This window comes from Polistes dominula, unplaced genomic scaffold (assembly GCF_049000335.1).
Source record: "Polistes dominula isolate Pdom_NZ unplaced genomic scaffold, Pdom_raw_medaka contig_17, whole genome shotgun sequence".
Classification (NCBI taxonomy): domain Eukaryota; kingdom Metazoa; phylum Arthropoda; class Insecta; order Hymenoptera; family Vespidae; genus Polistes; species Polistes dominula.
In genome coordinates, this window is record NW_028301049.1 from 3,567,009 (window position 1) to 3,591,827 (window position 24,819).

Genomic DNA, 24,819 nt, shown 5'->3' on the forward strand with positions numbered 1-24,819 from the left:
GAATTAAATTATTAATTACTATATATTATATATTATGTTTTATTTTATTATTGTATATTATATATTATTTCTTCACTTTTTTCAATTGTTTATAAGACATTTTTTTATCATTACATTTTACGAGAGCATGCACGTGCTTTCTTTCTGTTTGAAAAACAAAAAATACATATTATCTTTTTCCACTTCCACGTTGTAAGGACGAAAGAAGTTGATCCAAAAAAAAAACACACACACTTCAATTATAATGAATTGAAAATATACATTTATTTTTTATATATTGAATATAATAAATATATATATTTTTTTTTCCTTGAGGTTTGTTTACCCGGGCGCTCAGTCTCTGGACCATTGTACCCGGGCCCCTTGCGGGGAAAAACCTATGACCGTAGCGGTCCCGCGAGCAGCCCCGACTCCCTTGCAAAGCGCAGGAGTCTGGCCGCCCCTGAGCCCACTAGGTCGAAGTTGTTGACGGTGGTCCCAAGGACATTATTTTTGACGTCCGCGAGCCCAACGCATTGAGTTATGAAATGGAGGGGGGTATCCTCCCCTTCACCGCACCTGCCACAGACCGAGTCTTGTGCAAGGCCCAGTCGCGTAAGGTGCTTTCTAAGGTGCCAGTGTCCGGTGACCAATCCTACAACCAGCCTCAATTGGGCTCGGTCCAGGTTGATCAACTCGGTACCTAGCTCCTTCGAAGGCCCTGAAAACAGAGCCTTCGTGTGCCTCATGCCAGGGCCTTGCACCCAGAGATCCCTGAAGCGGTCCGTGGCCCACTTCTTAGACCTCCTCCGCATGAGCCCCTCTGACACGCTGATGTGGCATTGGTTTGCCAAATCGTGCTGTGAAGCTCCAAGTCTGGCAAGCTCGTGCGCCCTTTCTTTGCCCTGAACGCCACTATGACCCGGCACCCAGAGCAACCTTACTCTGTTGACACTGCCAATAAATATATATACGAATTGAAATTTAAACAATTAAGTTTAATAAATAAATTTTAATGTACAATTTTATAATATTTTCTTTAAATCCGTATAAAAACAATGGTATTATTACAAAATTTATTAGTATCGCGATATTTACTTTAATTATGTATTTTTCCTATTGGTCGTGTTTAAGTAACCGGTGACCTACACAGTAGTCAACGTATTAAATATTAAAATTATTAATAATTTAAATTTTTGTTTTATTTTTTTTTGTCCAAATTATCTTTGATTTTGAGTCTATTATTTTGTTTTTCAACAAAAAAAATAATATCAGATTCATAATCAGCAATTCTCAAAACCCTCAATTGTTTATTTAAAATTTATTTAAAATTAATTAAAAGATTAATTTTTGTTAAACTTAAAATTAATTACAATTAATTAATCACAATTAATAATAAAAATGGAAACCCCTGGCAAAGTGATTTATTTTAACGTATGACAAATTACGCGCGTATAATTGCGAATGAAAAAGCAGTATGTATCTAGTTTTATTTTAGAGAGCATTAGCCAATCAAATACTACCTTAAAAAGCAGCCTTGAATATGTGTGTACGATAATTTTGCGCCCCTGTGTCGATCAGACGAACTAAAGTCTCTGGGATCACTGGATAAACAAGTTGTTTTATGTCTCTCAAAAATTTATAAATAAATGTATTTAACTTGTTTGCATTTAAAAAGTGCATCTTTACATATACATTAACCTTATCCAATAAAAAAAAATGAATTTAAATTCATATTTTTTTTATTGACTTATTCCTCATCGACTTAAGATAATTATTTTAATGATTTGAATACATAACTAGATATCAGTGTGAATTAAAATTTCTTGCTTCGCATGTACGTGCGTCCTGACGTATTTACAAATTTTCTAACCTTATTAACAGAATGTTGACAAGTACATGTATACATTTATAAAATGTCAAAACGTTGGAGTAATGATTATGTGGTTACGGAACACCGTGACTTACAGGTACGTAAAATGTTAAACAATTGATTTTCAATATATAAATACAATGAAATAATAAATGATACTGTATTCATATATTTATTAATAATTTCAGGCTAATACTATGGCCATAGATGCAACTGGCAATTATGTTTTACTAGCTGGGTATAATACATTTATTATTAATTTATTAATTTATTAAATATGAATTTATTTACAAATTTCTATCTTCCATAGTCGTAGATACTTTGCCATAAAACAATTGGGTGAATGCAAAGAGACATTAAAAAAATTTCAACGACAAAGTAAATATGAAGTAGGTTCTGCAGAATGGAATCCAACATCGTTAAATTGTCACTTATGTGCAATATCAGTAAGAAGTAATATTTGATAAATTTATCGTTATTTAATTAATAACATTTATTTTCATCAAAAATAATATCCGTTTTTTTCTCAGAGTAATACCCGTATAGAAATATTGAACCTATCAACAAATGGTGGATATGAATTGCAAACTATTTATAGCCTTAAAGCACACACCCGTGTAGTTAATGATATAAATTGGCATCCTAAAGAACCTGACATCATAGCTTCTTGTAGCATTGATACTTTTATACATATTTGGGATATAAGAGATCAACGAAGACCTTGTTTATCTTTATCAGCAGTTGGTAAGCAAAGAGAAATAAATTATATAATAAAAAAAACACTGTTTAATGTGAATTAAATATTGCGTTATATAAATACTGTCTGTGTATAATGCAATTTAAAAAACTGCTATAAGAAAACTTATTTATGGATATGAAAACATATTTGATTTTAAATTGGCTCAAAGATCATAATTTTTTATTAATTTTTTTTGCAATAAGAAACGTTTTTTTAAATGTGCATATTGTAGCTATACAGCTATACAGAATGGTAAAAATAAAAGGATTCAATATATTTTAAGAGTTTGTGATACTTGTACTGATTAAAAAGAGTAAAAAGTTATAACATGGGTCCTAAAAACAATTCTTTTCAATGTATACTAATTTTTATTATTTATAAGCATTCTATATATCATAAGCGAGTCTTTTGACAATATATTAAATAAATATGGTAGAAACTTCAAGATATATTTAAAAGTGTATGATCCACAGATGTTAGAATCACACTAAAAATAAAAAGAAGACATATTATCGAATATCTACGATATGCATATATTATATTTGCATTTACAAAATAATCATTATTGATAATAGTATTAATTTGTGCTTATAAAATAATCTTGACTAACTTGAATTAATATATTTTTTTAAACAAATTGCTCTATGTACAGTCAATATGTCACCAAGAGATTCGCTAACAATATCTCAAACGCTTATAAATAATAAAAGTTTATTTACATCGACTGAATTGATTTTAGGATCTTGTTAATTCAACATTTTTTATTCCTTCTGATAATTACTATAAACTTTTAAAATATTGAACACTTGTTTTGTATCATCCTGTATACTTTCAGAATGAAATATGACTTTTATTATTAATGAACATTTTGAACACATAGCTGGATCTTCACAAGTACGTTGGAATGGCTTATCATCTCATACATTGGCTACTACTCATGACGGAGATATTAAAATATGGGATCAACGTAAAGGAAACAGTCCTGTTCAATACATAGCAGCGCATTTAACAAAGGTTGTTATACTTAGTCTTTTTTATATTATATATTATGTCTGTAATTTATAAAATCTTATATTATTTTAGATACATGGTTTAGATTGGTGTCCATTTAATCAAACTCAATTGGCAACGTCTAGTCAAGATTGTACGGTTAAAATTTTTGATATTGGCAATCCTAAAAAGGCAGAAAATATTTTAACAACGAATTCTCCTGTATGGAGAGCCCGATATACAGTAAGTAAGCTTCAATATATAATTTTAAATATATGTATTACTTAAACATGATAATATCTCATTTTATTCTTTAATAATAAATTTATATCGTCAAAATAAAGCGATAACGAGTCACACAAAAGTATGCGCAGCTGTTATAATATTGAATTAAGTTGTAATAAAAAAAAATGACTGTTTTAGTTGTTTTATAGAATTAATCATTTTTTTTACTAACTTCTTTTGATTTACTTCATTTAAATATATATATATATATATATATATATATTTTTTTTTTTTTTTTCATATAAAATCAAATAATAATTACAGTTAGAAATTGAATCTGCTGTTGTTAAATAATATTCAGTAAAACAAAATATAATACATAATGGCAACTCGTAAATCGAACATTAATTTCTTGATTCTTTGATCTTCCTTCATTTGATCTGAAAAATGTGAAACGTTAGGTTTAATTGGCCAGGTTTGTTTTACTTTCTGTTTACACTATACACAATATTTTCATAACAATTATTTATATTTTTTTTCATTTCATTTCGTCTTACAATTAATCTCAAAATATTTTAAACATCTAAAAATAAAACGAATATATTTTAGTTTTCATTAAAATTACGATTGTAATAGAAAATGATAACTACTTTTTTCTATATAACGTGTATACTCGTCATAACACCAAATATTCCCATTTCACCGTAACATATGCTATAACTGGTTAAATGAAAAAATTAAATGTTTAAACTGTATTATCCAAGAATATAAACAAAGTTATGATTATTAACATATTTTATAATAATATAGGTGAAATACAGTAAATATGATGAAGTATATTTTATACATGAAAACCTTCATTTTCTAGCCTTTTGGAGAAGGATTAGTAACGATTGTAGTACCACAGTTAAGACGGGGAGAGAATAGCCTTTTATTATGGAATACATCAAATCTTAGTGCTCCCATATATACTTTTGTAGGACATACTGATGTTGTTTTAGAGTTCCAATGGCGACATAAAAAATTAGGTATTATATCTAATATTTTAAACAATATATATTAATCATTTAAAATATCTCTCTTTAAATTCATTTCTACATAGAAAATACGGATTATGAATTAATAACTTGGTCAAAGGATCAATGTTTAAGGGTATTTAAAATTGATCCTTTTTTAAAAAAGGTAAGATAATTACAGAATATACTATGATAATTGAATATTCATAAAGAAAATAAGATATTTATAAATATTTATAATGTTTTAGTTATGTGGACATGACATTGACGATAACGCATCAGTTTTTTCCCAATATGGAAAAGATAATGCATTAAGTATGTATGAATTAATATTATTTATACATAGATATAAAAAGAATATTGATTTATGCGATTTTCCAGGTTCTTTGCAATCTGTTCAACAACTTCAAATAAATGATGCACAAAATAACCAGGAAACAAATTATATAGAAACAAAAGTTGATGATTCTGCATCAAGTACAGAATTAAGTACATTTTCGGAAAATACAAAGGATGTATCATCACCTACTCAACCAAAAACATTACAACAAGAATTTTCTTTAATAAATATGAATATACCAAATATAGAGGTAATATAATTTCAAATAAACATAATCAAATTTATTATTCTTTATATAAATATTAAATAATTATTTAGGTAAATGCTATGGATGCAAGTGAACGAAGTTGTACTGTTACAGCGTGTAACACTAATTATAATGTAGTACTTAAAGTAAATTTCCCTAGAAATTATCCATACAATGCACAACCTACATTCCAATTTTGCCCAGGAACAAGCATTGATAATGCGACGATGGCAAAATTATTAAAAGTATTGAAACAAACTGCTCAACAACGTGTCAGAAAAAATCGATCCTGTTTAGAACCATGTCTCAGACAATTGATTATAACATTAGAACAAGTAAATAAATAATTGTACATTTTGTATTCTAATATTTCGATCGTAGATAGATTATTATATATATATATATATAATGATATATATATATTTTATGTTATTATAGATATGCAAAAAAGATGAAAATGAGACCTCTCATCTAGATTATTATATACAGGATAATGCAAACTTTTTAAATTCTTCTAATATGTGTTCTAATTATCAAGATGCATATATACCATTTCCTCGAACATCCGGTGCCAAATTTTGTTGTGTAGGTTTGTAGACATATTGTAAACATTGAAAAATTTGTTAATATTATCTATAATACTAATATGTGTTTCTAGGTATACTTGTATGTTTTGGTCGATCATCATATCCAAGAAGGTCTTCGGTAAAACCTGAAAGTACAACACCTAGAGCATTATCTGCTTTAGGAAGCGGAATCAATAATGGAGAACATTTTATGAATATGTATCCAAATACTTATGTGGCATCCAATGATGGTATATCAATCAGTTCTTTTTATTTTCAAGACCGTGTAAGTTTAATATTATTTACAACATTTTTTATACATATTATCTTTTAATGAAAATAGTAATAATCAAATTGATATTAATAGAAAAACATAAGACGTAATTTACATGGTACAAATAGGATACACGATAGACCATGTTGTAAAAATTATCGTTCATTAGTTACAATTTATGATGCTTCGTCTCTATTTTTTGTTAGTAAAGAACTAGCAGAAAAATATATGTGAGTATAACAAGAAATATCATATATTATTAATATAGTATTATTTTATCGTAATTAAGTATTAACTTCAATTTAAACATTTTTTTTATAATTTTACTATTAAAGCAATTGATTAATACAATAATTCCTTTATTTATGCGGTCTCTCATTTAGGAAAATTCATTTTAAGTGTGATCAAAAATTAATGAAATTAAAAGTAATAACACTCACAAGGATTACTAGTAATAAAATAATTAAGAAAAGGGCAAAAACCCAAATAAGTTTAAAAGTCAAATTAAAAATTATCCAGATATTAGAAAAAGATGACAAAATTAATAATGTTATTCGATTGTATAATCTAAATGAATCCACACACACACAATTGGCACTATTAACAAAAATTCTGACACTTTTCGTAGTTCTATTTATTTTCTTTTTTTTATTCCGTATAAATGGAGAGGGATTACTGTATTTAACTCTTTATATTAGAAATAAATTTCCTCAGTAATTAGACTTAATATGATGAAATATTCATTTAATAATAAATGATATAACAATATATATTATTTTATCAAGTTTTATTGCTTTTTATTTTATGGAGTTAATCAATCCGATAAAAGAATGATTTAATTATTTTTTATAATCTTTATATATATATATATATATATATTTAATTTTTTAATATTTAATTGTAATATATGTAATTAAATTTTAAAATATAATATATTTTAAATAATAATAATTAAATAAAAATAAATAAATTAAAATATAATATATATAATATTTAATATTTAATTATAATAAAATAAATATATAATATAAATATATAAATATAATAATAATATATATATATATCAATATAAGTTTGTCAAAACTTATTCTTTGTTGTAGTATTAATATAACAGATATTCCAGCTATGTGTCAGTATAATGCAAATGTTGCTGCTACATTGGAAAGAGCTGATTTGGTACAAGCTTGGTGTTTAGCTGCACTTGTTATATCACAATCTTCTTCCAATATAGGACAAAACTTATTTCAAACGTCAGAAAATGATCTTGCACCATGGACTTTACATCCATTTGGAAAAAATTTAATTCACTCTTTGTAAGTGTTTTATTGTAACAACAAAATATATTTGTAATATAACAAAAAGTATATATTCTACTTATATTTACTTTTCAGAATTCAGCATTATGCTAATCAATCTGACATACAAATGGCTGGTATGTTGAGTTGTGCATTTAGCTATCGATCTGAAAATGTAGATGCTACACAAACACGAATAGTTAGCAAATCTGTTAATGTCAGCGTAAGTGTACTCGCTGTCTTTTAAAAGTAATCATTTTTAATACATGGTGCGTCTGAAAAGTTCGATGAATGGTCCCATATTTTACAAACCGCGCTGGCGAGGATGAGGTGCCCGCGCATACACATTGAAGGACATGTCAACAAACGCTTCCTATCGTGCAAAGCATAGCAGTGAAGCGGTGGTACATGCTGCGACCCAGCTAACAGGGTCAGGGTGATAACTCTGTGTCATTACAACATGCAGCGCAAAATGGAGCAAAATGCTCAACTTTCTTGGTAGACGCGAGGTCACTGTGCTTCCACATCCTCCTTATTCTCCAGATTTGTCGCCAGCAAACTTCTTTCTGTTTCCCCTCCTTAAATTAGCTCTGAAAGGCTTACGCTTCGCAACGGTTTTAGAAATCGTGAGCGTGACCTCAGTGCTACAAGAAGCGTTTGCTGATAGTTTCCAACAGCTGTACAATCGATGTCAGAATTGTATTGTAGCAAATGGCGATTACTTTAAAGGCCAGTTAAAGTATTTTGTTTGTTACTCTTGTTTCTTTTATTTCCTGAGACCATTCACTGAACTTTTCAGATGTTTATATCTCGGGAACGGTTGACCTTTCGAAACCTATGTTTACTAGGACTTTTTTACTCAACACAGTGTGCCCTCCCTATCTACCATATAAATATTGAATGCTTTTTTTTGAACACCCTGTATATTTACTTACTACCGAAATTACTTTCTTACCAACCCAATAATATATTAACAACAAAATACACATTTTAGCCTGGTGGTTCCCCGTATCATACAATTCATCTAGCGGATACAACACTAGACGGATGTAATTTTCCAAATTTAAAACAACATAGATCCAATTCATGGTCCGAATCTTTAGACGATTTGAAAACTATGCAAGATACATTTGGAGATTCTGTTAAAAATATTAAGTAAGTATACAAAATTTATAATTTAATTTTTTTTTTTTAAATTGTCATAAAACTTAAATTAACGATTAAGTCATAATCCCAACAGAGTACTTGACGACAAATATACAGCACTTTATAATGGATATAAAAAAGCATACGCAGAAGTATTACATAGATGGCAATTGTTAGATGCAAGAGCACAAGTGCTCAAGCATGTAAGCTTAATGCCAATTGATATACATAAAGGTGTTGAATTCCAAAGTGAATGTCAAATCTGTGGTAAAGTTTGCAGAGGTCCTCAATGCTTAAACTGTAAACGTTTAACATTTCAATGCGTAGTTTGTCATATTTCAGTTAGAGGTTTGTATATTATTGTTATAATAATAATACCAAAAATGATGTAATAAATTTCAACAATTTTATATTAATGCAATATTTCTAGGACCAAGCAACTTTTGCATTCTTTGTGGCCATGGTGGACATACTCAACACTTAGCAGCTTGGTTTGTTAATGAAACAGTTTGTCCAGCAGGTTGTGGATGTTGTTGTTTACAAGAAAGTTCTATACTATTAAAAATGTAAATAACGCAAATGTAAATACTAGTAAAAAATATTACTTATCACAATGAAATAGTATTTTAAACATAAGGAGTAAGTTATTAGAAGAAATTATCTGCATGGCTATTAATATTAACACTTAGCCAACCGATTGAGGAGATCTCCCATATTTACGTTAGCAAGACGAAAAATGCGCGGTGGAAGACTCACAGTTCGTTGTGACACGACCGGGTTATTAGCTAAGTATTAATATAATTTATTGTTAATCTTATTTTTTTAATTATATACAGTAGGGCCTATAACGTGGACTAAAAATTGCGTCATTGCGTTAGGGGCCTGGTAGAGTGTAGCGTAGCATCACTCTTTAATCTCAACAGGACTGGTTGAGCCTACTTTAAAAATACGCCCCTGTCCTGACAAGCAATGATTTTCTCTCATTCTCATCTCATCGAAAGAGATTTTGCCCTTTTCCTGGCTTGATCCAAGTGGCAATGCCCTTCCCGATTGACTCCCGGTGTCGATGCCGATAAATACTGTAAGTATAGAACCTGGGCTAATGAGGATTCCCACCCAAAGGAGTTTGCATGCAAGGTCCGTTTCATGGAGGATAACGGATGCCTTGATCACCTCCTTCCAATCGGAAGGAACTGCGTTCAAAAACAGTTTAGTCTCTGAAGTGACAAGAGAAACCCATATTCTTAAAAATATTATGTTACAAGAGCACAAGAGTTGCGAGGAAGAGGAACAAATTTGAGAATAGATAAGGGCATCTAACAAGATAAAGAAGATGGATAAGCAAGCTGCAGCTTCAGCCAAGACTTGAAAAACATCAACAAGTCTAATCGAGGCCAATACAAAAGATGCAAGTGTCCCTTGTAAAACGTATTATATCTCGTTTTATAGAGGGTCCCCCTCCTATTGTACTAACAAATTTAATTGATCATTAATATTTAATGTTTTTTCAGCTATTATTATTATTATTATGGTATATTTTATTCCTCATTAACAAGATTTTCTTGACTTTCTTTGACAAAAGAGGAATTAAGAAATAACTTCTCCAACTCTCGTATTTCGACTGAAAATAAAAATTGAATAAATGCATATATATTCAATATATTAACACACTATCGGCGAGTCGGGTATTTCTACCCGTTCCACAGACTGGCGCTGGTCGGCGGGTCGCGTAATAATACGTTTTATACAGAACGTAAGCTAATTTTCAGTAAAACACTTACTAATGCTTGTTTTTTTTTCTGCAAAGCCTGACCAGTGTTTAGTCCTAAATTTATGAATTTTTAAGAAAAACTAATAATTTGATGAAGTGTGCTATTTTGACACTGCAAGTATCGTGCTTACAAAGTAGCATAAATTCAGTTGATTAATTTTGATAGCATTGAGTTTAAGTTTTCTACATTTTCGAAATACTATTTGATAGCTATTTTTCAAATTTCATTGAAATCTTATTATTAGATGTGAAGATATAACGTGTTTTCTAAAAAGTGCACTGCTTTCATATTTCGCTCATTTTCGCCCACGTTCCCGACGATAGTGTGTTAATATTGAATATAATGTATTATTTTAAAAACAAAAAGAATTATACTTTCATCGCGAATCGCTTTTTCACGTGCAAGTTGAGCTTCTTTAATAGGTCTTATTCTTGCTTCTTCCTCACGTAATGCACTTTCCAAAGCGTGATATTTTTTATGATTATTAAATCCATAAACAACTCCAACAATTAAAAACGTCCATCTAGCAAACTAAACTTATATAAGATTTGAATAAACAAATTTGTGTACCTTACCTTTATTAACGGACTAATTTCATACGGAAGATAAACAACTTTTTTGTTAACCATAATTAATTACCCAAAAAAATGACATAATTAATTTATTAATGAAGTAACTATTTTATTATCTGTATGATGTGAATTATGTTACAAATTACTTATCTATTTTTTTTGTTTGGATTTTTTATGTACATATACAGGGTGTTGTTCCATAAACATTTCCTACCGAACGGGAAAAGACCACTAGGTAGACCGAGACGTAAATAGGAGAACTAGATGTTAGGTCGTACAAGGGGGCGGATTGCGACTCGGATCATTTGATGAGGATTTGACTCGGATCATGAGATTTAAATTTTAATCAATAAGTTTTCGGTTGCTAAGATTTTAGTTGCTAATCAATAAAACGTTAGTTGTTTATGAATGAATTGAGATATTAAGAAAAAAAAAAGATCGTAATCAGTTGTTCAGTTGTATCAAATGCAAAACCATTCTTTTCGATATCGGTTGTGAAAAAGTTGTTCTCTACATTAAATAAGAAAAATTGTGTTACTCTTTTTGTGTTTTACTTGTTACTTTTTAAATTACATTTCCTTAATATTTATTTGCTTTTATTTTAAAGAACGTTATCGTACACATTCAAGAAGTTTTTAAGACGAAGATTTTAGAAGTTCGCCAGCTTCATGCAGAGCTGTCAGTCTGTCATCTTCCAAAACGTGTCCTGTGAAACCTGCTTCTTAGAACATCATCTTAGCTGTGGTTCTTGCATCTGAGTATCTTGACTATAATATCTGAGTCTGAGAAAATCATCTTTGTTGTGACATGTGAGTCTGATTCATAGAATATCAACTACTGGTGACTTCTAGACCAGAAAATCATCGTACCCAAGGTTCGGTAACTCCCGTACCTTGTAAGGTCACACCTGCAAGCTCCCTTGAATACATTTCACAAGTCTTCTCTGTTACATCAACTATAAGTGGCTTCTAGACTAGAAAATCACCGTATTCAAGGTTCAATCAGAAACCTCACCTTGCTAGGTTGCCTACAAGTTCCCTTGTGGTACCCTCTTTAGAAAATCATCGTACCCAAGGCTTAATCAACCCGCCAACTTGTAGGTCACACCTGCAAGCTCCCTTGAATACATTCTAGAAGTCTTCTTCCTCATTAAGTTTCAGAAATAACTACATTTTTGTTTTAGCCTAACGTTTATCCACTGAGTGAGTAGAAATTTTACCTGATCTCAAACGTACTATATTGAAAATATCGTGTTAATAAAATTAATACGCTAATAATTAAAATTCTTAAGACTGTACTAATAAGCGCAATAACGTTATTCAATTTACTCATTAAAATATTAATTGGAAACTCATTCTTCACATTTGATTAATTAACACAGTCAAAATGTCGTGTCGTCAATTAGATCTGTTCTCTGATATTTCAAAATTTGACTTTGGAATTAGAAGTCTTATTTTAGTGATGGCGAACCTATGACCCCTGAGTAAACGCTAACATGCCACGCGCAAACCACACAATGCTCTACCACAAGCAAACATCTTTCCACGTGCCAAACTTACTTTTATTTTTTAAACGCTTTGTCATACACACGCACACACACAATCATACTACGTATTCCACTCGACATAATTTTAGTTGAATAACGAAATTTGCTTTTGTAATGACGTTTAGGTCAATATATTTCTATGAAAAATGTCAATGAATTTTTTGTAAAATTAACGATTACAAATAGGATTGAAAATAAATGGTTGTAAGATGCGTAACACTAATTTATACGTAATTTAGACGTTGTATTACAAAACTAACAGAAAATAAAAACCAAAATGTTTTTTTACTCACTGTTCTCTTTCTTTTTCTTATTGTAAGTGCATCATCGTTCTTATCTACTAATTTAATTCTAGTTAGAAATGCAATACTTACAACTGGAGGTATGCTTACTGAGTAAAGTATTGCTATCAGATAAATGAAAATAGCATAAAAAATATTAATTACAATTTGAATTTATAATATAGCGTTTAATAACGCTTTTCAATATTATACATTTTTATTTTATTATAATATGTACAAACTTTAATAAGGCATTAAAAATGTTCGATACATATTTTTGAATGAACTACATAAAAATATATTAATTCTCTTGTCTGTTTTACGAATTGATATTGCCTTGGCGCAATACTCCTACTAAATATGTAACAGCAGTTACATATTTTTAAATTGAAATAAAGGAAGTAATTTGAATCGTTTAATCGTCGACGCAATATAAGATATTTTGAAAATAAAATTACAATGACAATGCTTTATACGCGTAAGATATTTAAATTTTTAAAACAAATGGCATAAATATCAATTTAAATTAGATCTACTATTCCGAAGTCTATATAAACAACAGCTACTACAATTAATAGGTTCAGTTAACAACCAAAGTGGTATTTGATCGTAGTTTCTGTATAGATACATTAAGCAATTATGAATTTAGAAGGTTCAGAAGATAGTGCAGTGATCATTTCTGGAATATCCGGAAAATTTCCTAGCAGCTGCAATATCAATGAATTAATAGCGGGGAATCTAATAAGTGGGAAAGTTTGCTCGATTTTAGATCATGAAAGATGGAAATTAGGTAAGAATAAGTTAATCCTTTATATGCACGTGTAACTTTCAAGTAACATATTCATTTTTCACCATTTTAATAAACAATTTTAGTTTTTTTAAAATTAAATGTCATATACATCTTAATTTTTAAATCTACAAACAATTACAAAGAATATAAAAAGAATACCAAGTACAATACTTCCATTAAAAAACGTGCGAAAAGATGAAGTATATTCATATGTATTTATTTGTAACGTCAAGTGAAAATTGTTTCGTAGAAATTTTGGCCGTTGTTACCTGAAAGTCATAGTGAATATACTGTAAAAAAATTGTTTAACCAAAAAAATTTTTTGTTCATGTGCATATATATATATCTATATATATGTTTATAATTGCTGATTTTTCGTTTCCCCAATTTTTTTCGAGTGAAAAACAAAATTTGGCCCATAGAGGGTTACATTAGTTTTTATACGAAAATATGTTACTGTTCGAAAGCGTATGTAAAATGCTTTGATAGAAGATGTTGGAAAAACATTTTGCACTAATCGGCAGTAATTTGTGAAACGACACAGATACTTCCGTACGTCTCTCACTTCTTCCCATCGTCCTTAAGGAAATCCGACCAATAGAAATAGCCGCCCTTATTGTTCCTTATGTAAGCCTGTTTAAATTGTTCCTTATGTATGCCTGAGTATATGTGTGCCTCTTTTGCTGACAAAGAAAAATTTCTCTCAACAGTCATATTACAGTACTTTTTTTTATTGGTTTCATAAAATATTATTTTCTAGATCCTTGGTCTAAAATACCATCTCGGGATTGGGGATAATTTCTGATCTAACGAAATTCGACAACTTTTTTTTGGAATTACTACTTTTTTGGAAACTACGTTTGAAGCAATTATTAATGCTGGAAACTCTCTGAATTAGGTAAAATAAAAGTATGTCAAAAATAATTGCTTTCAGTACCTACATATATAGACAAAAAGGCAACTGTTTCTTGTATTTTATATAGTAAATAAATAATATAAAGATATAGTAAATAAAATAAACTCTTCTTTTATATGCAACACAATTTTGTTTTTTCTCGGTTATTTTCTTTGAAAGTTCTCAAAGATTACTCTAATTGTCTTATATATATTTTTCAAAAATTAGTTCCGAATTAATATTATTATATATTAAATCCAAGAATTTCTTCTTGTGGATCCTTTTCTTCAAATCGTTGCTAAATAATTTCATACACAATCATGATTAATGAGATGTAAAACTTATATGTGCCCATAATTATGAAAGTGGTCTAAGTCATGTATCTCTTGTTTCGATATGAATTTTATATAATATTGAAATAACAAAAATTATCTAACGATTTATTTTTGACAATATCGTGAAAATTACATTGAATTTATTTAGTTTAAAATAATGTGGTGCGTAATAACTGATAAACTCTTTTCTTTTTTTTTTTTTTTTAATTTTAACTTAAACCACTTTCATAATTATGGGCACATATGTAATAAAAATATTAAAAATAATTATATCGTTAGCTAATCGAATCAAAAAGAAGATAATAATATTAACGACATAAAATTAAAATGAATTACCTCCTTTTCGGTCTCCCCAACGAGGATATTTTGCTCGTTGTCATCTACGGAATTATCTTTTATTAAATGCCGAACAGCGATTACTGAAGATTTTGTGCATAGTATAGAATTTAGTCGTTTTAAAAGTAATGACATTTTTTTGTAATATACATTTTTAAATTTATCGTCAACTACTGCATTTTCTAAAAGATTAGGCAATAAAATAAATAAACCATGAAGGGAAGATTCTTTTCTTATTTTGCATAATTTTTCAATATTAGTGCCTCTTAAACCATCTCCGTCTAAGTCGAACGAAGAGAAAATTCAAAATTTTACATGAGATAGACAGAACTTTCTGCTATATTCATCTATTATTTCAGTAACTTTGAAATACTTCAACGAAGAAATTGAAGAATCAATCTCCATTCTTTGTAGATCAAATATGCCATCTAGTGGACCTATAGTTAAGACTTCTTTGAATAATTTCTCGATACATGTGACATTGCTTAAGTCATTTTCATGTCGGACAATGACCGTTACTCCATTTTTGCGCCATTTAAGGACCGCATATTCGTGACCCTTTATAGACATATCAGAAGCAATGATTAATTTTTTAACTCCTTGTTCGATCATTCATTCGATTAGTACTTTGCCAAAGATATTATAATCATTTATGACGAGGTAGCATTTATCGCTATGGAACCAAAATTAAGGAATGAAATTGGAAAGTGTTTTATCTTCTTGCAAGTTGACTAAAATCTGAAAAAAATACATTTGTAATATAATTGTCAAAAAATACAATCAAATTTTATTAGATAAATAGTATAAATAATTATTTACTTTTCCATAACGTTCACAAGCATTAATGTTTCTTTCTTCTGTTGCTCCTTGAAGAAAAAGTCTTCGTGATATAATTGGTTTTAAACTGCCCATTTTAAGAGCTGTTCTCACCAGATCTGCTGCTTCTCTCTTAATTTTCGCTGGCAACTTAATAAGGTCTTGTAAACAGTAGTCGTATATACTTAGGGATTGTATAAAATTAGATAGTGGTATTGCATTATAAGTAGGCTCTTTACAATCGTAAATCATTACTAAATGTTTTAAAGTTTTAACAATATCTAAACAATCTACCATATTGTCTAAGATGGAATAGTTTGCAACTACAAAATTAAAACCTTTGCCTTTTGTAATATTTAGAATATAACTTTTATAATTATTAACATTTATATAATATGAGTTTGTGGTAAGCTTGGTCGTATTGACTCGATGACTCGTTTTTCTGCTTCCGTTTCATAAGTAGTGTAAACATCAAAATTATATAATAAAGATAAATTTATAAAAGCCTGTCCGTCCTATTTCACTAGCACCAAAATTTATTAATACAGTTTTAATTGTTTTAAACCTCCATTTATCTGAATGTAACATAAGAAAAGCTGCCAAATAAGCTTGGGGAATCGTTGCAGCATCTTCAAAGCTTAAAGTTTCTGAAATAATTCAAGTTAAATCTGGATCTGGTAAAATTTCATTACTTATAGTTAAATTATCAACAAGCCCCATTACTCTATGACCTTTTTCATCCGTTCCTGAATATTCTGTAATGGATATCTGTGATTCTAGGCTGACGTCATTTTTTAAGCAGTATTCGTAAACATTCAAGTCGAATGTTGGAAACTCTACTTTTACGATACTTTCATTTTTTCTTCTAAACAATGGTAGGTCTTCCGTCCATTCTAAAGAACTTAGTTTATTAATTTGTGCTTTCCAACGCAAAGAAGAAGTAGACTTAACTGACAATGGCACCCATCTGCATGTGCCCCATTCCCCATTTGGCGTTAAGACGTTTTCACAAAGATTAAGTTTTATTTGTGATTCATAGAATTCATTTTGAAGTGAGAATTTCGGTGCTTTTGCATCTTGTAGATCGACGATTTGAAGTTTCTTATATCCCGGTTCTTGTCTTATACCTTGAAGTATCTCAAATAAATGATTATCTATGATAGTGTTAACCACAAATATAACATTGTCATATTTCGAGTCTCGTAAACAGATTTTTAAACGATCTAGACAGTTTTCTTTGCTACTCAAAACAATCACTTTTCTTAAATTTCTTTCTTTGCGTAAAAGTAGAACAATACGACAAAGAGAAATGTTGATCTTTAAAATGACATTTAATCCAGTACTTGCTAATGCAGAGATCACATGATCCTCCTCTTCTGTTTCCATGATTGTCAATAAAAATGATTCTTTACCGAGAGTACTAATCAATTTTCTTACATCCTTAAAATGCGCATTATTTATAATCGTCAAAATAAAATTCTCATTCATTGTCTGGTTAAGGAACTCTCTGGTAATTAATTTTATATTGAAGTTTTTCCTCGTCCTTTGTATGATATTCTCGAGAAACTCCAAAATGTTTTCATTTTTGTTTTTTGAGTCATTTATTACCAATATATTTTCTATATTTTTTTTTGTTAATATTTGTTGAAATTAATCCTAGTACTACGTTTAATACGTCGTCAATATCCATCTCTGTTTTATTTATATTTTGGATAAATCGAAGTTCATCCGCGATAATTTCCCAATGATTGTTTTCAAATATTATTTCTTGAAATTGAATCCCAATCATCTCAATTCCGGGGCAAGCTATCACATTAATCTGTTTGTCGAATTTCATCGATAGCTCTGTGAAAAAAAATCATTATATACTACTAGGGGTGCTCCGCCACGCGTTGCTGTGACTTATAATCAGTCCGATACGCACGTCTTTAAGTCAACGAATTACCTTATACCACCATCTGTTAGAATCTTATCGAATTAGCAGAGATAATCATGACTCTTTGTTAATAAACAAATAATTCGCAATAAAATAATATTGCGATTATAAATTGAGATATAAACTATCCTATCTTTTTAAGTTGGATGAAACTGCACACAGTGTGTAAAATTTTATTACAATCGGTTCAGTAGTTTAGGAGTCCATTGCGGACAAACAACGTGACACGTAATTTATATATATTAAGATATAATTTATTAAACTATGATATATGTAATGTTCTTTTGTGTGTTAATAGCAGCGTAGCAATCCGTCCAAATGGTTGGTTTTGTAATGACTTTTACGCGAACCTCCTGAAGACATTGCGCTTCTTCTGGAGGCTCGGAATAATGAAAATTCGGAGGTATAACTCCGGTCTCCATAGCAATTAGTACCTAGAAATTACAAACAGAATCTAATACAGAATAATAAACTAAATTTGTATTGTGTTAAATTAAATTTTGTCTTTTCAGTTATTTTACCTTGATTATTGAATTTAATATATTATTATTAAATGTATAACACCAATGTTTGATTTAATTAATCCTATTAAGAGAGGATTAGAATAACTTCGATCTTGACCATAAACAAGATCTATTGCCTTTATTTCTTCTAGATCCATTGATTTGATTGATGTACCATCGGCCTCGATGTAAGTTACGTCGCTAGGTCTTAAACCACATTGTTTCAATGTCTGTTTCATTATTTGAGCTTGAAATTCAGCTGTAAAAAATATACAATTTTTTTCTTAAAAATTGCTAGAGGGTAACTAGCAAAAATATTAACGACCTCAGCATAAAGTCACTTTGCATCTTTGGCTCTTTGTAAGAAAATAGTTTCTATCGACTCGCTTCTTAAGATTCCAGAAGCATTTTTATCGAAAGATCTGCTTAGCCCGTCGGATGACAACAAACGTAAATTTCGAGATGCATACAACCAAAAATTATTTATAAATTAGGAAAATATTCATTTGGCTTTTCTAAAAATTTTCATTATTATTTAAATGATCAAAATACAAGAAACAGTTGCCTTTTTGTCTATATATGTAGGTACAGAAAGTAATTATTCTTGACATACTTTTATTTTACCTAATTCAGAAAGTTTCCAGCATTAATAATTGCTTCAAACGTAGTATCCAAAAAAAGTAGTAATTCCAAAAAAGAAGTTGTCGAATTTCGTTAGATCAGAAATTATCCCCAATCCCGAGATGGTATTTTAGACCAAGGATCGAGAAAATAATATTTTATGAAACCAATAAAAAAAAGTACTGTAATATGACTGTTGAGAGAAATTTTTCTTTGTCAGCAACAAGTCACACACATACTCAGGCATACATAAGGAACAACTTAAACAGGCTTGAGACAATTAAAAACGCTTTCGAACAGTAACATATTTTCGTATAAAAACTAATGTAACCCTCTATGGGCCAAATTTTGTTTTTCAATCGAAAAAAATTGGGGAAACGAAAAATCAGCAATTATAAACATATATATAGATATATATATATATGCACATGAACAAAAAATTTTTTGGTTAAACAATTTTTTTGCAGTATATTCACTATGACTTTCAGGTAACAACGGCCAAAATTTCTACGAAACAATTTTCACTTGACGTTACAAATAAATATATATAAATATACTTCATCTTTTCGCACGTTTTTTAATGGAAGTATTGTACTTGGTATTCTTTTTATATTCTTTGTAATTGTTTGTAGATTTAAAAATTAAGATGTATATGACATTTAATTTTAAAAAAACTAAAATTGTTTATTAAAATGGTGAAAAATGAATATGTTACTTGAAAGTTACACGTGCATATAAAGGATTAACTTATTCTTACCTAATTTCCATCTTTCATGATCTAAAATCGAGCAAACTTTCCCACTTATTAGATTCCCCGCTATTAATTCATTGATATTGCAGCTGCTAGGACATTTTCCAGATATTCCAGAAATGATCACTGCACTATCTTCTGAACCTTCTAAATTCATAATTGCTTAATGTATCTATACAGAAACTACGATCAAATACAACTTTGGTTGTCAACTGAATCTATTAATTGTATTAGCTGTTGTTTATACAGACTACGGAATAGTAGGTCTAATTTAAATTGATATTTATGCCATTTGTTTTAAAAATTTAAATATCTTACGCATATAAAGCATTGTTATTGTACTTTTATTTTAAAAATATCTCATATTGCGTCGACGATTAAACGATTCAAATTACTTCCTTTATTTCAATTTAAAAATATATAACTGCTGTTACATATTTAGTAGGAGTATTGCGCCAAGGCAATATCAATTCGTAAAACAGACAAGAGAATTAATATATTTTTATGTAGTTCATTCAAAAATATGTATCGAACATTTTTAATGCCTTATTAAAGTTTGTACATATTATAATAAAATAAAAATGTATAATATTGAAAAGCGTTATTAAACGCTATATTATAAATTCAAATTGTAATTAATATTTTTTATGCTATTTTCATTTATCTGATAGCAATACTTTACTCAGTAAGCATATCTCCAGTTGTAAGTATTGCATTTCTAACTAGAATTAAATTAGTAGATAAGAACGATGATGCACTTACAATAAGAAACAGAAAGAGAACAGTGAGTAAAAAAACGTTTTAGTTTTTATTTTCTGTTAGTTTTGTAATGCAACGTCTAAATTACGTATAAATTAGTTTTAAGCATCTTACAACTGTGGGAGTAAAAGCATCCGGTGTGTGTTGTGTGTTTGCGTGTGTAGCGAAGAACAAGCGCAAGCTTGTGTGTGACGTCATGTTGCTCATGGGAGCGTTGCTAGGCAGCGTAAACAAAGATAAGCTTGTTTCCTGGCGAAAAATTGCTACGAGAGAGAGAGAGAGAGAGAGAGAGAGAGTGTTAGAGCGAGACGTGCGATTTAAGTTGTATGATTAGGCGATACAATAAAGTGTGTTTTGAGCGAGAGAACACGTGCGACTTAAAAAAAGAAAGCTGCAGATTGGTTTTACTCAAGAGCGGAGTACGCTGATATGACGAACGAGGAACTGCTCGATGAAATAAGAAAGATGTTTCGACATCTCCCTTCTTGGGCTGATAGAAAAAGAGAGTTTCTGCGGCGACAGTGGAACCATGGTAAAAGTTTTAGCAAGTATTTCCACGATAAGGTGATCTTGGGGAACTGCGCGTCCGTTATTGACGAAGAGCTGATCGAACATCTGATCGAGGGAATCCCAGACATGACTTTGCAGAACACGGCGAGAATTAGGGGATTCCGAAACAAATCTGAGCTCTTTACTTCGTTCGAAAAGGTACAGTTGCCGACAGAGTCCGAAGCTAACTGAGTATGGAGAAGACCGGGGAGAACGAGTGAGGAAAAGCAGCAAAGATCAAATGAACAGCAACGGATCTTCGAAGGTTGCCGCAACTGCGGAGCGAGCGGACATCGAGCGGCGTTCTGCCCATCGAGGGAAAAGGGTATGAGATGTTACAACTGCCAGGAATTCGGTCACATCTCTGCCGGGTGTCCCAAAAAGATACCATCAGTGACGGTTGTTCAGATTAATGAAGATTTTTCAAAAAGTAAGAGCTTTTTGAAAAAGACTGTTACGATAAACAATGCAGAAATTTCTGCGCTGATAGATGCGGATAGCAATATTACGTTAATAAGGGAAAGCGCCTACGCTGAAATTGGAGCGCCGCGAGTAGAAGACGAACGCAGCTATTTCAGAAGTATAGGTACGGAATTAACTAGAACGCTAGGTCACTTTATGGCTGCCATCAAGGTTAACGGGGAAGTATATAAGACTAAAATTTATTTGGTACCTAATTTGTGAATGCGACATGATCTTGTCTTAGGGACAAATTTCTTAAATAACGTAAAATTATCGATAAAGTCTGGACACGTCGAGGTCCGGCGTTCGGGCAAAGCGAAACCAACGGAAGGCAATCTGCCGAACGTATTTAGCATAAATGTTTGTGACTCAGAGAGCCGAATAGGCTTATCTCATTTAGGGGCCGCTAAAATTAAAGAGAGCGCGATTTCGTCAGTAGCAGTACGCACAACGAGAAGAACTGTCATGGCTGATATATCTAAGGACGAGATCCGTAGGGAGGTAACCGCAATTTTAAAAGATACAGACCTTATTACAATGTTAGAGGAGAAAGTAAAACAACGGATAGAAAAAAAGTTAGATGTCGATCTCATAGCAAAAAGAGAGGAAGTACATGATTTAGTTATAGAGGGTTTACAAGGAAAGCAGAACAGCGAAAAGGAAAAGAATAAAGCCGCTAGTGAAGGATCAGATGACAGAGAGAATGAAGAGGAAGAAGAGGAAGAAGAGGAAGAAAAGGAGGAGGAAAAGAAACCCACAAGGAGAAGTCCAACTAAGAAATCAACCAGTAAGCATAAGAGGGATTCTTCTGCTGATGAAGAAAGTGTTAGTGATAGTGATAGCGACGAAGATTGGGGTAAAAACAAAAAAGGTCCAGGAAGCAGTGATAAGAAAGGTGGCGGTAAGGGCAAGGGTGGAAAACATACTAATTCTATTACATTGTCTCCTAAACTAGCAGCAAAATATAAAATAGGACATTGCGAAATAACTGTTACGTAATTCAAAAGTAGATGAAAGCAAAGGACCGAGGAAGAGATAAACCTCTAGTTTAACTGTTAAAGAATAAAATGTTAATAGCTTTAGTGGTTATTTTTCGTTCTTCATAAGTTAAGATTTAATTGACCATTTTTGTTTGGGTAGTAATATAAGTTTTTGCATGATTTAATTATAAAGTTAATTATTCGTTTTATTATTTCAATGGTAGCATTGTGTACTTGTGTAAGACTTTGTATGTGGGCGAAAGTTGAAAAAGCGTGAAGGGAGAAAAGAATGTGAGTGTGAAGTTTGATATATAGCCTGGTGATGTATGTAATTTTGTGTAATTTTGATGCGAGCTTGTATGAATAAGAATTACGAATTCTGAGGCCATATATCCATAGAGATATTACAGATAGAGGAAACAAACCATATACGGTTGTGTTGTAAGTGGAGAAATGTCTCTGCATGAATATGGCAGCAAAAAACGAAAAGTTGATGTTGTCTCTCTCAAACTCATGCGATACACATAAAAAAAAAAATCGAAGAGGTTGTGTGTGTAAGTCTGTGTGAGTCCAAAGGTTCGAGAGGTTGTGTGTGTAAGTCCGTGTGAGTCCAAAGGTTCGAGAGGTTGTGTGTGTAAGTCTGTGTGAGTCCAAAGGTTCAAGAGGTTGTATGTGTAAGTCGGTGTGAGTCCAAAGGTTCGAGAGCGTTTTGAAGATGTTTTGTCCCTCGGGGATGCAGGGTGGGGAAGAAGCCTCATAAGGAGAGGATGGCGTAAACAAAGATAAGCTTGTTTCTTGGCGAAAAATTGCTACGAGAGAGAGAGAGAGAGAGAGAGAGAGTGTTAGAGCGAGACGTGCGATTTAAGTTGTATGATTAGGCGATACAATAAAGTGTGTTTTGAGCGAGAGAACACGTGCGACTTAGAGGATGATTGAGCGAAAAGTGTATAGCGAGTGACGATACGATAAGTGCGATTTAGCGTCTAAGTGTTTTACGAAAAGCAGCGGTGTGAGTGTGTTATTGCGTGTGGATTATAACTAACGGATTGTAACTAATTAATTTGTTAAATAAAAGGTGTTTTTCTATACTATTGGGTGGTACCGACAACGCAGGAAAATCAGATATCCTTAACCGGATACGGAATAAATGTTTTCCCTACACAACCATTTATTTTCAATCCTATTTGTAATCGTTAATTTTACAAAAAATTCATTGACATTTTTCATAGAAATATATTGACCTAAACGTCATTACAAAAGCAAATTTCGTTATTCAACTAAAATTATGTCGAGTGGAATACGTAGTATGATTGTGTGTGTGCGTGTGTATGACAAAGCGTTTAAAAAATAAAAGTAAGTTTGACACGTGGTAAGATGTTTGCTTGTGGTAGAGCATTGTGTGGTTTGAGCGTGGCATGTTAGCGTCTACTCAGGGGTCATAGGTTCGCCATCACTAAAATAAGGCTTCTAATTCCAAAGTTCATTGTATTTTTTGCCTTGCAGATATATAGGACTTATGAATTAGCAAATAAAAGAAAACTACCAAATCTTCGCGATCTGAATTTGACAAGGGCAAAGGTCATAAACGTCAATTTAATAAGCTCAAAGAAGGTTTTACGAATTCGTTAAATACAGAAAAATTTGATCAAAGAACTCGAATTACTACTATCCATAACATAACAATTAAGTGAAGAGATAATAGATATGTCAAATCGTTATCGTATCAATTTCGTATATTGATAACGTCTTATTATCATACGTCAAAAAGAAATTGTTTAATAGTTTTTAGAATAGAAATCGTTGTATAATAACTTGTAAAAATTGATATTCATATCAGGAATAGCAAATATTGTTTTCAAATGCCATCAGTGGAAACAAAGATATCACAAAAAATATAATGGATTACAGCACAAATGTATAATTCTGCAGAACCATGAAACAAGGCATCCAAAATAATTAAAGGTAAAAAATCATGTGTGCCGGTTATCAGAAGTAAGATAATTGTAGGGTTTATTTCTTATAATATTCATAAATTACCGGAAACGATGATTGACTCGATTCCTGCGAAGCTAATAAAATGGGGGGGGGGGTGAATAGATTGATCGAAGAAATTGTTGAATTAAATTAATTAATATGAAATAAGAAATTATTGTCGGAACAATGGGAAGAGTTGATTATAATTCCAATCTTTAAAAATGGCGACAAAATGTATTGTAATAACTACT

At 30.7% G+C, this 24,819-nt stretch overlaps 6 protein-coding genes and 3 long non-coding RNA genes across 10 annotated transcripts; 4 read left to right on the plus strand and 5 right to left on the minus strand.

The window, feature by feature from the left end:
- Positions 1-238: 238 nt before the first annotated feature.
- On the minus strand, positions 239-1,607 carry LOC107067953 (uncharacterized). Its single transcript, XM_089175682.1, has 2 exons — positions 1,503-1,607; positions 239-933 (listed from the first exon to the last, which is right to left on the minus strand). The coding sequence occupies exon 2, from the start codon at positions 792-794 to the stop codon at positions 378-380; it is 417 nt and encodes a 138-aa protein (XP_089031808.1). The 5' UTR covers positions 795-933; positions 1,503-1,607; the 3' UTR covers positions 239-377.
- On the plus strand, positions 1,607-9,326 carry Wdr59 (WD repeat domain 59). The gene is made up of 19 exons (XM_015323861.2): positions 1,607-1,949; positions 2,041-2,090; positions 2,163-2,298; positions 2,383-2,596; positions 3,472-3,605; positions 3,675-3,824; positions 4,675-4,834; positions 4,909-4,988; positions 5,071-5,137; positions 5,204-5,412; positions 5,481-5,744; positions 5,848-5,998; positions 6,068-6,261; positions 6,343-6,479; positions 7,350-7,562; positions 7,641-7,767; positions 8,539-8,699; positions 8,785-9,038; positions 9,121-9,326. The coding sequence occupies exons 1-19, from the start codon at positions 1,896-1,898 to the stop codon at positions 9,258-9,260; spliced, it is 2,895 nt and encodes a 964-aa protein (XP_015179347.1). The 5' UTR covers positions 1,607-1,895; the 3' UTR covers positions 9,261-9,326.
- A 141-nt stretch (positions 9,327-9,467) lies between these two features.
- On the plus strand, positions 9,468-14,694 carry LOC149031574 (uncharacterized). The gene is made up of 2 exons (XR_016177666.1): positions 9,468-13,651; positions 14,412-14,694. It is a non-coding gene; the product is annotated as an uncharacterized LOC149031574 (long non-coding RNA).
- A 28-nt stretch (positions 14,695-14,722) lies between these two features.
- LOC149031575 (uncharacterized) lies at positions 14,723-15,352 on the minus strand. Its single transcript, XR_016177667.1, has 2 exons — positions 15,218-15,352; positions 14,723-14,844 (listed from the first exon to the last, which is right to left on the minus strand). It is a non-coding gene; the product is annotated as an uncharacterized LOC149031575 (long non-coding RNA).
- A 467-nt stretch (positions 15,353-15,819) lies between these two features.
- Positions 15,820-16,330, minus strand: LOC107067950 (uncharacterized). Its single transcript, XM_015323902.2, has 2 exons — positions 16,037-16,330; positions 15,820-15,955 (listed from the first exon to the last, which is right to left on the minus strand). The coding sequence occupies exons 1-2, from the start codon at positions 16,328-16,330 to the stop codon at positions 15,905-15,907; spliced, it is 345 nt and encodes a 114-aa protein (XP_015179388.2). The 3' UTR covers positions 15,820-15,904.
- Positions 16,331-16,690: 360 nt separating this feature from the next.
- Positions 16,691-17,809, minus strand: LOC149031576 (uncharacterized). Its single transcript, XM_089175678.1, has one exon. The coding sequence runs from the start codon at positions 17,519-17,521 to the stop codon at positions 16,691-16,693; it is 831 nt and encodes a 276-aa protein (XP_089031804.1). The 5' UTR covers positions 17,522-17,809.
- Positions 17,810-17,873: 64 nt separating this feature from the next.
- On the minus strand, positions 17,874-20,012 carry LOC149031577 (uncharacterized). Of its 2 annotated transcripts, XM_089175681.1 has the most exons (3): positions 19,851-20,012; positions 18,491-18,731; positions 17,874-18,403 (listed from the first exon to the last, which is right to left on the minus strand). In XM_089175681.1, exons 1-2 carry the CDS (start codon positions 19,999-20,001, stop codon positions 18,505-18,507), a joined length of 378 nt encoding a protein of 125 aa, XP_089031807.1. In that variant the 5' UTR covers positions 20,002-20,012; the 3' UTR covers positions 17,874-18,403; positions 18,491-18,504. The 2 variants fall into 2 exon arrangements, with proteins under 2 accessions (XP_089031807.1, XP_089031806.1); XM_089175680.1 differs by having other exon boundaries at positions 17,874-18,731.
- Positions 20,000-24,441, plus strand: LOC149031578 (uncharacterized). The gene is made up of 2 exons (XR_016177668.1): positions 20,000-20,104; positions 23,670-24,441. It is a non-coding gene; the product is annotated as an uncharacterized LOC149031578 (long non-coding RNA).
- On the plus strand, positions 21,837-23,685 carry LOC107067944 (uncharacterized). The gene has a single exon (XM_015323894.2). The coding sequence runs from the start codon at positions 21,837-21,839 to the stop codon at positions 22,611-22,613; it is 777 nt and encodes a 258-aa protein (XP_015179380.2). The 3' UTR covers positions 22,614-23,685.
- Positions 24,442-24,819: the final 378 nt, after the last annotated feature.